This window comes from Eptatretus burgeri, chromosome 8, assembly GCF_056783735.1.
Source record: "Eptatretus burgeri isolate ZD-2024b chromosome 8, Ebu_testis_v1, whole genome shotgun sequence".
NCBI classification, from domain to species: Eukaryota; Metazoa; Chordata; class Myxini; order Myxiniformes; family Myxinidae; genus Eptatretus; species Eptatretus burgeri.
Genome location: NC_140968.1, coordinates 87378000 through 87390659, shown reverse-complemented (window position 1 = coordinate 87390659; position 12660 = coordinate 87378000). Strand labels below are relative to the sequence as shown.

The window sequence follows — 12660 nt, the reverse complement described above, 5'->3', positions numbered from 1 at the left end:
ATGGGAAGTTGACAAGAATAAGTTGATTAGGTTTTTGGTTTTGGTCCAGATGCAGACTGTTGGCTTTCAAATCATTTCATGAATTCTTTAATCACATTACTAATCATATTTTCTGTCATTAATAACATTAAATATAATCTTAATTTTTATGTTCCATAGTGCATTCTGTGACCACCACTAAAAATGGCATGGAGTGGGTGAGTGAAGGTGGGTTCATCGTGTGGGTTCGTGAAGGTTTGCATCAATACCACTGCTGCTGAGTCTTTCAGACTCAGTACTCTCATCAGGGCAATTATACTGTCGTTATAAATATAATGCAAAAGTAAATTTCGATAAATACAACTGAACCTATTTGAAAGCCATGAGGTAAATGGTTTTCAAAATATAAATGCTTCTGTAGAGATAAGTTAAAATGGATTGTACATTCTATGTTCAAATGTACCAAGCGATAGAAAATGCATGAAGATGGATGCCACCAGCATTCACAAGCAAAATTATTGATCCATTCACACATATCATAGGAGGTGTCTGTGTTATACGATTTGTGTTTTTATGAGAAGTAATCCTGTTTGATTTTTCCTCCTCTCAGGAATCATGAGGTGGGTGACTCACAATAAATAATAGCAGGTGAATTAAATAATCATGGAATAAATCTTCTTTGCCTTCCTTTGGTAAAATGAATTGATAAAAGTTTTTACCTAAATAACTTCATTATTGGTGTGCAGGTGTACAGCGAGACCAACCTGAACATTGTATTCACAATTGCCTTCCTGAACTACCCAACATTGTTTCTCTGGCTTGCAGAAATGTCAACATTTCAGAAGAATAAGCAATAGCAAATGAGGAAAATTGAAAGGAATGGAATAAAATCAACTGTTCCTGGACGAACCATAAAAATTTAAACCATGACATGAATGATCCTACCAGTTACTTAGAGATCACCATCATCTTGGTGTTGAGGAGGTCTTGCAGTGTCTTAAAATTTGTGCCTGTTTTGATTGTTGGAAATTTAATTTTTTTTTATCAGTTATGACATTCGAAGAATTATACTTTCCAAAGTTCAATGCAATTTGTCATTTTGTGCAATTACCGCTACTGCACATCAGAACATGACAGCGGTTTGCTGATTGCAAATCCTCAGACTTTCCATGCCAACGGAGTGAACTGGGCCTTTCATGCAGTCAACTGGGCCTTTTGAGCACCTCAAATTACTTATCTTTGGCACATCACAGAGAGAAATCTCAGCACCTCCAACCCTCACCAGAAGACCCCAATTTCTGGTGACTTTTCCTTAAAATTACAAAGTCAAAGTAGATTTTTGCACAATGGCTTCCCCCTGAACAGTTGCCTTTTTGCTGACTCAGCACCTTAACCTAATAGGGCTGTACTATTTCCCTTGGTTTGGAAGCTGGAGACTCAACATGGGCCTAATTAAGCAACCACAAATGGGCTCGTAAATTATGTTGCAGAACCATTGACACACAGGTAGAAGCAGGTCTTACACGCATCCTAGGTGGTCTCTCAATGGCCTTCTGTTGCGAGATTAATTTTAAGTGGTGACAGCTTTCATTTGTTGTTCTATGCCTCATTATTTATTATTTCAGGGAAAATTAATGATGCTGCTTAGAATCTAGTGTCGAAATCATTTCCATTAATTCTTCGATGTTTCCCTTTTGGTTTAAGCTCCTGTGTATTCAGCTGTTGAGAGTTTGACATGTCTTTGTGACTTCAGCAGGTTGTTTTCTGGAAACTAACAACCTCCTTCAAATGAGTTGTCTGACAGGAATTATCACTGAGGTGGAATTCGAGTGAAACGTTTAACTTAAAATTGATTACAGTTCTTTCACTATTAAATTAACTTTTGTTCTTCAGATTTCAGTGGCTGTCAGAAATATGTCCAAGAGGACCACTCCATGGAATATTCCCATCGCAGTAAATGATAGAAACCAGGACCCCAACATTCGCGGGAGATGCATTCCGGGAAAACCCCACGAATGTGGGGGCATTGTTTCAATGGAAAATGGGGGGGGGGAAAGGTTCCGGAGATTTTCCAACCCACGAAAAATTCATGAATGTCAAGGTAAAATCCATGAGTGTGGGGGAAAAATCCATGAGTGTTTTATCATTGTTCCAATCCAGACAAGGGGGAATAATGTTATCGGTTCACGGCGGTTCCTAGTTCATGAAAAAGGTGGCAAATGGCGGCACCACCAAAGTCGGGTTATTGGTACAATGAGGACAAGGTGGATAAGGTTATTGTTTTGTGGCAGTTCCTGGTTCAAAGGGGGAAGTTTTTAAATTTTAAAATGTTTTCGACCACAAATGCATGATTGCAGTTTCATTTAGGACTAGTAAATACCACTTGCCACTTCGCTGATGGGAATACTAAAAAGGTGGGAGGGAGAAAAAGAGGGGGGGAGAAGAGGGAGACATGGATGGAGGAGAAAGAGGAGGGAGGGAGGGGGAGAAAGGAGCGAGGAGGGAGGGTTTGGGGTCCGCGCAAACGTTGTAACTTTTTTTTTAAACGTCCGTTTTTTTTACCAGATTTGCTTTGATTCCCTGTAGAGCACCTTGCGAAACCTCCGAAAATATAGACACAGATCTGACAGACGCTATGAATAGGCAGTCCCTCTGGGGGACAGGGCGCGATATCCAGCAGTGAATGCATTAAATCATATACCTCAATGAAGCTGGTTAATATTGGCACATTCCTCATTTTTTTTGTTCACTCAATATAATTCCCCAAACAGAAGAAAAAGATGTTTAATGCTTTGGAAATTTCACATTTTCTTGTGTATGTATGGAGAAGGAGGGAACATAGCCTTGCTTGCTTGAAGTAAATAAGTATATCGGCTGAGTTATAAGACTCGTTATGTCTTTCAATTATATATCAGATTTCACAACAAATTTTGACACTTATTTAATCTGGATGATATCCGATCCTCAAAACCGAAATAATGTTTTGATGATCTACTTTAATTCATCTGTGAGAGTGGATCATGGATCATCGTATCATATTATGCATGAAATCGCTCCAAGCTCCTAATTTGAAAACTATAGTACTTCCAAAAGTGATGTAGACTGATTCAAAGCTGTGATGAACAGGCATTTGAGATGATTGAGGAAAGTGGGGAAAAAAACTTTATCATTAAGATCAGGTATTGTGCTTATACACTGCCTGCATTTTTTGATTTGTTGCAGTGATTTATTGTCAACAACACACATTTAATCATTATAGTGTTTACACGTGTGCCTGCGATTAAAAAAAAACTTGCTTTACACGTGTTCATTTTAACACTTCCGTGTTCAGGCCTTGAGTGAGTATGGTGTTTATACACTGCCTGGGTTTTTCCCATGAGCGATCGAGTGATATTTATTATGAAGATCTATGTTGAGGTTGTAGTGGTTTGTTGTCATCAAGACAAATTTAATCATTATTGTGTTTATACGTGTGCCTGTTATTAAAATGATTACTTTACACAGGTTAATTATAACACCTCCGTGTTCAGGCCTCAATTGAGTATAGTGCTTATACACTGCCTGGGTTTTTTTGCATGAGCAATCGAGTCATATTAGATGACCTGTGAACCCGTTGGGTTCCCGTTGTGACAGCGGTTGATGAAAAAAATCATTTCAAGAAAATAAAAATAAAGATAGCTCCTGCGAACTATACCGCTCAGGTTGTTTGCATTGATCAAATACCCCAAGAGTACTTCACTGAATCAGGAATTCATTTTTTAATAATTATTTTCGTTGCCCGATTTGAACGAAACTTGATATTGCACGTCAATGTGAAAAAAAAAAAACAGAGAAAAGAAAGTCGAAGAAATTATTGTGTGTAATCTTCTAAACACAATTATATTTATTAATGAACACGGAAGTATTAGATCAAAATGGCGATGTTTCATTTATGCTTAAAAATAAATCGTTCTTTGTCCATACAAAATGTTTGAGATTTTTTTTAAATCATTTCAAGAAAAAAAAGATAACTCCAGCGAACTATACCGCTGAGGTTGTTTGCATAGATCAAATACTCCCGAAGAATACTTTACTGAATCGGGAATTGATTTTTTTATAATTTTTTTCGTTGCTCGATTTGAATGGAAATTGATATTGCACACCGCAGGAGATTGGTGAGTAAGGTGGCCCTAAATTTTTTGCACTATCGTTTACCGTTTTTGCTGTATTTTGGGGACATACATACATACACATGTATATATATATATGTATATATATATATGTATGTATATATATATATATATATATATATATATATATATATATATATGTATATATATATATATGTATATATATATATATATATATATATATATATATATATATATATATATATATATATATATATATATATATATATATATATATATACACACACACACAAGATGAGAGTTTTCGTAATACATAGATGTATTGTGAAGATCATATGTTGAGATTGTAGTGATTTGTTGTCAATTTTTTTTTATTATTACCGTCTTTACACGTGCACCTGTTATTTAAAAGATTGTTTTACTCAGCACCTCTCAGCAACAAGTCAACATTGCTTTGGACATTAATTTCACGAATGTTTGCATACCAGACATCATGTGACTGTGTCCTATTATCAATTTTCATTGGAAACACTTCACGGCCAATCAGGAACCATAAGTTTGACAAATCGTGCGCTTCTTCTTCTCAGTAATTTTCAACCACAAGATTCCACCATTTCCTTACCTTTCATTCCACTGACTTCACCTTTATTGGATAGCCTCATGGCATGGTACATTGGAACCATTGTGTTTTGATGGATACACCACAGCATTTTGAGTTTTACAACTGAACACCAAGTAACATGTTTGAAAGCCATTAACGGAAACTGTTGATACCTTTGACAAATTGCTCATGCCAATAGAGATAGACGGCACATTGCTTCTGCAGGTTTATTGTAATACCCGTGTTCAGGCCTCGAGCGAGTATGTTGTTTATTCACCAGTGCCTCGATTCCACCAGTAAACTTTAATCTCCATGTCACGTAGATCGGCATGGTAAGAGGCTCGCTGGAGCACTTCTGATGGCTTCACTCACACTATTTGAGATAGCTCTGGAAAAGACGCATTGCGCCTCCGGATTTATTATAACCCCACCATGTTCATGCACCCCAACCTGTAATCCCCCCCCCATCTGTTGCATGGTTATTACATGGGCTCAACTACTGATGTTAATTACTCAATCATTTTATTTTATTTTATTTTGCATTCCCAGGTCATGAAACAAACTTTGCATGTAAGTGATCTGCCTCCGGGCTACCGATATATTTTCGATTCTGACTTGGAGTCAACTTTCAAGGGAACTCTTCTTTTCAGAAATATCTTAACCTACCTTACTTTCATTATAAATACTGCCACATGCCACCAAAAAAGAGACCCCTGATTGGCAGAAACAAATCAGTTGCAAAGATAATGGCAGTCTACAAGTCACTTGAGACTCAAGATCAGACACAGGCTCGGGTTGAGGATCAACACACAAGACAAGCAGCCTCCAGGTCAGTTGAGACAACAGAGCAGACACAGGCTCCATTTGAGGATCAATGTGCAAGACAAGCAGCCTCCAGGCAACATGTGGACACCTTTATAAGGTGAAGCATTTCAATACAATCCAGCCAACAACTACAAATTTACTCACTCATGGCGAAGGAAAAGTTCTAGTTGACGCAACCAGTGAACTAATTAGTATTCAGAACAGCTTTTGCAATGCAGTGGAGTCAATTGAAGTACTGAAAGCCAGTGTGTTCCCAAACATCCGTACACCATTTCACAGATCACAAATGGCTTTATGAATGTGCCATTATTTCTCCTAAAATAACAGTGTGAATGCCATCAACTTACAGATTCAACAACAGCTTCCTGGAGATCCTCGATTCCACAAGTCAATCTACACAGTTGTGGATGTCAATGAGGCGGCTCTGTATTCTCCTGAGTTTCATAACTCTCTCAAATCTCCTGGAATGCCACCACATAGCTTTGTGCTTGAAGTTGGTTCTCCCATCTTGCTTGCTCCTGAGGAATCTGGATGTACCAAGATTATACAATGGCACAAGATTATGCGTAAAAAAATCTCACGCCTCATGTCATTGAAGCAATAATCTTGACAAGCTGTGCAAAGGATGAGGATGTATTCATACTGCGAATACCCATCATTCCTTCTGACATGCGCTCCAAATTCAAGTGACTGCAGTGTCTAATGCGTCCTGCCTTTGCGATTCCATCAATAAAGCTCAAGGCCAGTCACTTCAGGTTGCAAGTAGTAATCTGGAGTCTCCTTGCTTTTGTCATGGTCAACTTGAAACAGTGTGTTCAAGAGTTGGAACTGGAAAGAATTTGCAAGTCTTTGCCTTTAATGGGGAATCCTAAAACATTGTGCATCAATTAGCTTTGCAATAAAAAACAAGAAAAACAGAAATCAGAGATTGCAGACCCTCGCCAGGACTTGTTTTGTGTGTCGTGTTGTGTGGTGTTTGTGTCGTTTTGTGTGGTGTATTTTGAGTGGCGTTTGTGTATTGGTGTGTTACATAATTAATAATAGACATAACTAGAACTACGTTGTCGATGGCACACCATCGTATATTCCCGTGCGCACTGCTTTGTCCCATTAACGCTAGGTGAAATTTTATTGATTTAAAAAGCTATAAGACAATTTTTTTTTATCGACCCCAATGACCCCAACCCCTCTGGCCCGGCCCCTAAGGGTCATATCAAAAATCCAAAAGCGTTGTGCACTTCCCCATACATATATCTACTATGTCCCAACGTTTCAAGTTCCGATTTCAAACGGTGTAGGAGGAGTTACAGGGTAAGACAGATGGACGTACGGACAGACGGACAGACGGCAGAGACAATCACAATATCCCCGCTTTTCTTTGAAAGCGTGGGAATAAAAATCGACCCCAATGACCCCAACCTCTCTGGCCCAGTCCCTCGGGGTCATATCTAAAATCCGAAAGTGTTGTGCACTTCCCCATACATATATCTACTATGTCCCAAAGTTTCAAGTTCCTATTTCAAACGGTGTAGGAGGAGTTACAGGGTAAGACAGACGGACGGACGGACGGCGGAGACAATCACAATATTCCCGCTTTTCTTTTAAAGCGCAGGAATAAAAATCATCCCCATGACTCCACCCCCTCTGGCCCGGCCCCTCGGGGTCATATCAAAAATCCGACATTGTTGTGCACTTCCCCATACATATATCAACTATGTCTCAAAGTTTCAAGTTCCTATCTCAAACGGTGTAGGAGGAGCTATTTTGACCCCTATCCGCCAAGCACCCCCTACCAACCCCCCCCCCCCCCCCCGCAAGCAACCTCTGATCATCATGTGTTTAAAAAAATATGTTGTTAAATGTATAACTCATGAATATGTTTGATTAAAAAAACTATAAGACAATTTTTTTTAATCGACCCCCATGACCCCAACCCCTCTGGCCTGGCCCCCAGGAGTCATATCAAAAATCCGAAAGTGTTGTGCACTTCCCCATACATATATCTACTATGTCTCAAAGTTTCAAGTTCCTATTTCAAACGGTGTAGGAGGAGTTACAGGGAAAGACAGATGGACGTACGGACGGACGGCGGAGACAATCACAATATTCCCGCTTTTCTTCGAAAGCGCGGGAATAACTAGAACTGCCACTTTATAACTGCTGGCAGCGATGACCGGGTACCAAAACATCCCGCTTTGATGCAACCCTGCTTTGATCGGACACCTGACCCTGACCCATGACTTTTTTTTATTCAATTGAATTCAGAATGGGATTAAAATAAACCCACCCAGGCACAGCCAAATGAGCCTTATTCAAAAAAAAAAAAATACAAAATCAAAAAATGGTTTCGGGAGCATTTATGTGAAGTTTCCCCTCGGTCTGTCCAGCTGTTCTGGAGAAGATTTTCATATGTTTTAGGGTAAATACAATATGGCTGCCAAACCATGTGACCTCTGATGTTATACTTGTTAACTTTTTGTTCCTCATGGCGAGACGGTCATATGTGTAAAGTTTTGCCTCAATCTGTTCAGCCATTTCAGAGAAGAAGATTTTTGAAGGTTTAAAAAAAATAAAACAATATGGCTGCCAAATCACATGACCAATGATGACGTCAAAAAAATTTTGTGGACCATTTTATCCCGAGATGACCCTCAAAAAATTTCATACCGATCGGATGTAACTTTCTACATATGCAATAATGACATCATGAAGGCACCTGTGACATCATAAAAAAAAAATCACATTCATTCCCCATGAGGAGTACTTGCTATGTGCTAAGTTTCAATTTTATCCTTGTTGCGGTTTCAGAGATACAGAGGTCCAAAGTTTTTCCATTTTTCCAACATAGCTGCCATATCACATGATCTATGACATCATAATTATCATTAAAACATTCCACATGAGAAGTCGCACCAATGGTGAAAATTTTGCTCAATCTGATAAGCAGTTGTGGAAAAAACCACAAAACTTCTGTGCGGACAAACACAAACAAACAGACAGACAAACCAGCAGACCCAAATGCAATACCCTCTCCTTCTGCGAGGGTGAACATTTACGTGGGTTTCGTTAATTTGTGATAGATGGTTTGCAGTGAAATAATTTTTTTTTATTACAAAGCCTTGAAATTTTTTTTTTATCAATAGAATTAATAAAAAAATAAGGTAAATGAAGGGAAGTAGTCCACATACATTTTGCAACGCTCAAGATCGGTAATTCATACAAAACCATAAGGCCAACATTCCCCAAATTGTCATGCAGGAAATTTTAAAATATATTTCATTGAATTTCCCTGGGGAACACTGGGTACTTCAGCTAGTTCATTAAAAAGCCGTTGCAATCTATTCTTTATCTTCACTTTGTTATCTGCTTTACCCCTGAGGACGAGAGATTTAATCACTTTTTGCCATAACCACAGCCTTTATATATTGTGCAAAAAAATGTAAGATTGATTTGTTGATGAGTACTTAACGTGTGATGTAATTGATGTAGAGTGTGAAACGGAGGATTTCGATGACAGGATCTGTCGTTAAGCACTCCCCAGAAGTGCTTAAAAACAGAGGTCCATGATATCCCTTCCATGCTCCTCAAACTCATCACATACTGGTTTGTCACATGATTAACCTAATTTGCATCATTAGTTCACGGTATTGTCACAGGCCACACAATGTGTATTGCCTGACTGCATTTATTGCCTTCACTTTTATTTTAGATCGAAATAATTTTTAACCTCCGCCATCAAAGATGGACGGAGGTTACTGTTTTCACCCCTGTCTGTTTGTTTGTTTGTTTGTTTGTGAACAGTATTCCGGAAAAACTCCTCGACGGATTTTGACGAAACTTGGTGGGGGGATTAGGTATGGTCCAAGGATCATGCCATTAGATTTTGGACTTGGTCCAAAGTCCAATATGGCCGCTATGGTGGCCATTTTGAAAAATATATTTGAATTTTTATTTTTCTATTTCTACATGTTTTAAGTGATTTCCAACCAAAAAAAAAGAAATTTGTTGGAGAGAAAAAAACAAAATTTCGATTTTTTGTTTTTGAATTTCTACATGTTATAAGTGATTTCCAACAAAAAAAACATGCCAAAATTATAATTACGGCTGATTTTGGAACTTCAGGTGGATATACCCACAAAAAATCAATTTCTGTCTCAAGGAATCTAGTTATGACGAATGAATTGAGTATGTAAAAGTTAAAAGTAAAAGGGAAAGTTGCAAACTATAACTCTGTGAGCACTGTTGACGTCAAATTGAATGAATAGGATATCAGGTTCACTTGAGTGACCTAGCAGTATTGGCGGCGGAGGTTTTGCACTCTTCCGAGTGCTCCCCCTCTAGTTTTTTAATGTTATTGAAAAGAAACTACTGCACACCTCCACCCTTTTGTTCTCCTTTCATGTGCGTGGAACAGCCTGCTCAATCATAGTCTTCCTTCCAAGGCTTCAAGAAGATGGTGCATCGCCACCCCGTGTCATCCCTAATCCCTACCCATGATCTTGTATATCCCCATTAACCATACCTAATCAGCCCTCTTACTTGCTAGTTGTTCTGTTTTCTCCCTTCCTTTGTCTCCTCTTTTCTTGTTCTTTCATTCTCTAGTTTGTGTCCAACTGTAGCCCTACTACCTGATTGTTACCTGTTTAGCCTCTATCACTTCGCTCTTCCATTAGCCTTAATCTTGTATAAAAATGTGAAAAAACACAAGTTACTCTCTCCTTTGCTGTCTTCCTTAGAGTCGGAGTCCAATGTTCACTCTTCCACCCCGGATGTTGTTGTGACACCACGGAATGCCAGCGTCGTGGCCGGGGCTGCAGAAGTGTCTTTTGAATGCATCCCTTTTGTGAGGCAAGTGTTGCGCTTGTTTACATACTTATTCCATCTTATTTCTGTCCAATATGACGCGAACATGCCGGTCAAGCTCATCTATGTGGAACCTTGTCATGTCGACATGATTGAATAGGCAAACCCGTCGAACCCACAGCAGAGGAGTGCATGGAATGACAAAAATATATACTTCACCTGAACAAAATCCTGTGCATTGATGGAAGGCAGATTTCATAAATTTGAAACACCTACGAGAGATTATGGTACTTGAGGAAAATTCTCAACCATTAATCATAGCACAAGTCCCATCCCATGTTTTCAAGTGCAAACAAGATAACCTGGGCATTAGAGTAGGTAGGCCTCACGAATCACAGACTCTGTAATGTGACTCCTGTAAAGGGCCTTGTCACAGGGTTGTTGGGAAAAGGATAATCACCTATGCCATACATGCTTAACATGTTGCAGCAATCCTTGAATATATTTCAATTTTTTATTTTTTTTCTTAAAACTGGAAACATCTGGTTGGCTTTGTGTTTTTTTTTTTTTTTTCTTTCTTGCTTTCATCCTTCTTATGCATTGCTGAGATGGTACAGTTTGGATAACATTATAATTGTTAGGATGCAGGATCTGATTTGGAAAGGCATGTGTGCAACCACTTTTATATCCTAATCGAGTACACCTTCCAGGATGAAACTCATGAACACTTGAGCAGCTATCGACATTTTATGCTAATGGATACCTTGACTTCCACTGGGAAGGCAAAACAAAGGGAGACACATTTGATTGAGAATGAGAGAAGCAATATTTGTCATTATATCAAAGGATCTTCAATTCTCGGCATAAACATCAAACCAAATAATCCACCCACCACTGTCTTGAGTTGAGGAGCAATGTTTTATAGTGAAATGATGGAAATTAAGCTGCTGTCACTGCTTTTTGGAAAATTACACAATCATGTCTGCAAACAAGTATCAATTCAGCTAAGGATGTGGAAGATCTGAAAAGCTGTTTTAAAAATACATTTTAAACAGCTCTTCAGTTCTTCCATGAGCCTCGAAGTCTGTATTTATTTATTTTCATTCAGGGTTGATATCATAGTGTTTATCACGTAGTACATCCACCACAGTATGGCGAATCCGCAAGCTTTTCAGGCCAAACTTACACTTTTTCAGCATGGGTCTTGCATGACTCAGGTGAGTGAAGATGCTGACAGCACCACTATGTCATCACACAAAAGAAAGATGATTGACCTTTAGACAAGGGAGTAGTGGGTTTGACCCCACGATACCTTTGCTTTATTCAGAGCCTATTAATTTAATATCAGAATTTATTTTTCTCAGAAGTAATAATCCAGTAATTCCCATTCGCTTCACATTGGCATACACATAGTTTTGGATACTAACTTTTCTATCCCATCATTTAAATCTCTTATAAATGAACAGGAAACAAACATACTGTGGCGTCGCAGGGGAACCACGAGGGATGGACTGCCTTGGATTTACTCGCCGGACACACCGGAATCGCAGGCCGTCACACGCAAATAACTGTGACGTGGCGAGTCGCTAATCGACCGCGAATGCTAATAACTCGACCACGTGACTGAGGGTCCTTCGTCTATAAAACCGTTTACCAAAGGGTCACATGACTTCCATTCTGGGGAACGCACCCTTTGTATGTACTTGTGTTCACCAAATTACTTACCGGATCAGGTGCAGCCAAGCGGAACTGCCAAGTACGTACTGGCTACAAAGCAAATCTTTGGGGAATAACGTCCCACTTAACCTAGGGTTGGGCCATGCTGGACCAATGAAGGAAACAGCAGGGAAAGCAAGGAATCCGTGGGGTGCGGCAAAAGACAAGCAATCTTCCAAAAGCAGACACAGAGCAGAGTTATCCCATTACTTCTTCCACAATCTTAATTTATGCTAGGACAGGCACCATCACACATACACACAAACCCGAGGAGGATTAGATAGCCCAGAGAGAAAGAAAGCAGGTGATGGTAATGACCTCTCAATACCTGGCATGGTCGGTAGACCAACACAACCCACAATGCTTAGGGAGGAGGTTGATGGAAGGAATACTGGTTGTATCTAAGATGTGGGAGTGGGAGGTGTGGTGGACTGCAATGTGAGGGGTGTGGCATCATGCATTAGGAAAATGTGAATGCGAGTCAGTTTGTTCACTCCTTCAGGTTCTGCCTGAAACATATGGAAGGGACTAACGAAGACAGGTCAGGTATGGGAGCATGTGCCAGAACAGCGCGTCGCTGCGTCCACTTTCCGCCGGTACTCCAGG

General features: G+C 39.4%; 1 protein-coding gene across 3 annotated transcripts in view; it reads left to right on the top strand.

Moving 5' to 3' along the window:
* The window catches only part of LOC147022221 (protein sidekick-2-like), a 676300-nt gene that overhangs the window by 369476 nt on the left and 294164 nt on the right, over positions 1 to 12660 (top strand). For all 3 annotated transcript variants that reach the window (XM_085892916.1, XM_085892915.1, XM_085892914.1), the window contains one exon: positions 10272 to 10383. In XM_085892916.1, the coding sequence (XP_085749042.1) occupies positions 10272 to 10383 (112 nt within the window). The remainder of the gene's footprint in view (positions 1 to 10271; positions 10384 to 12660) is intronic.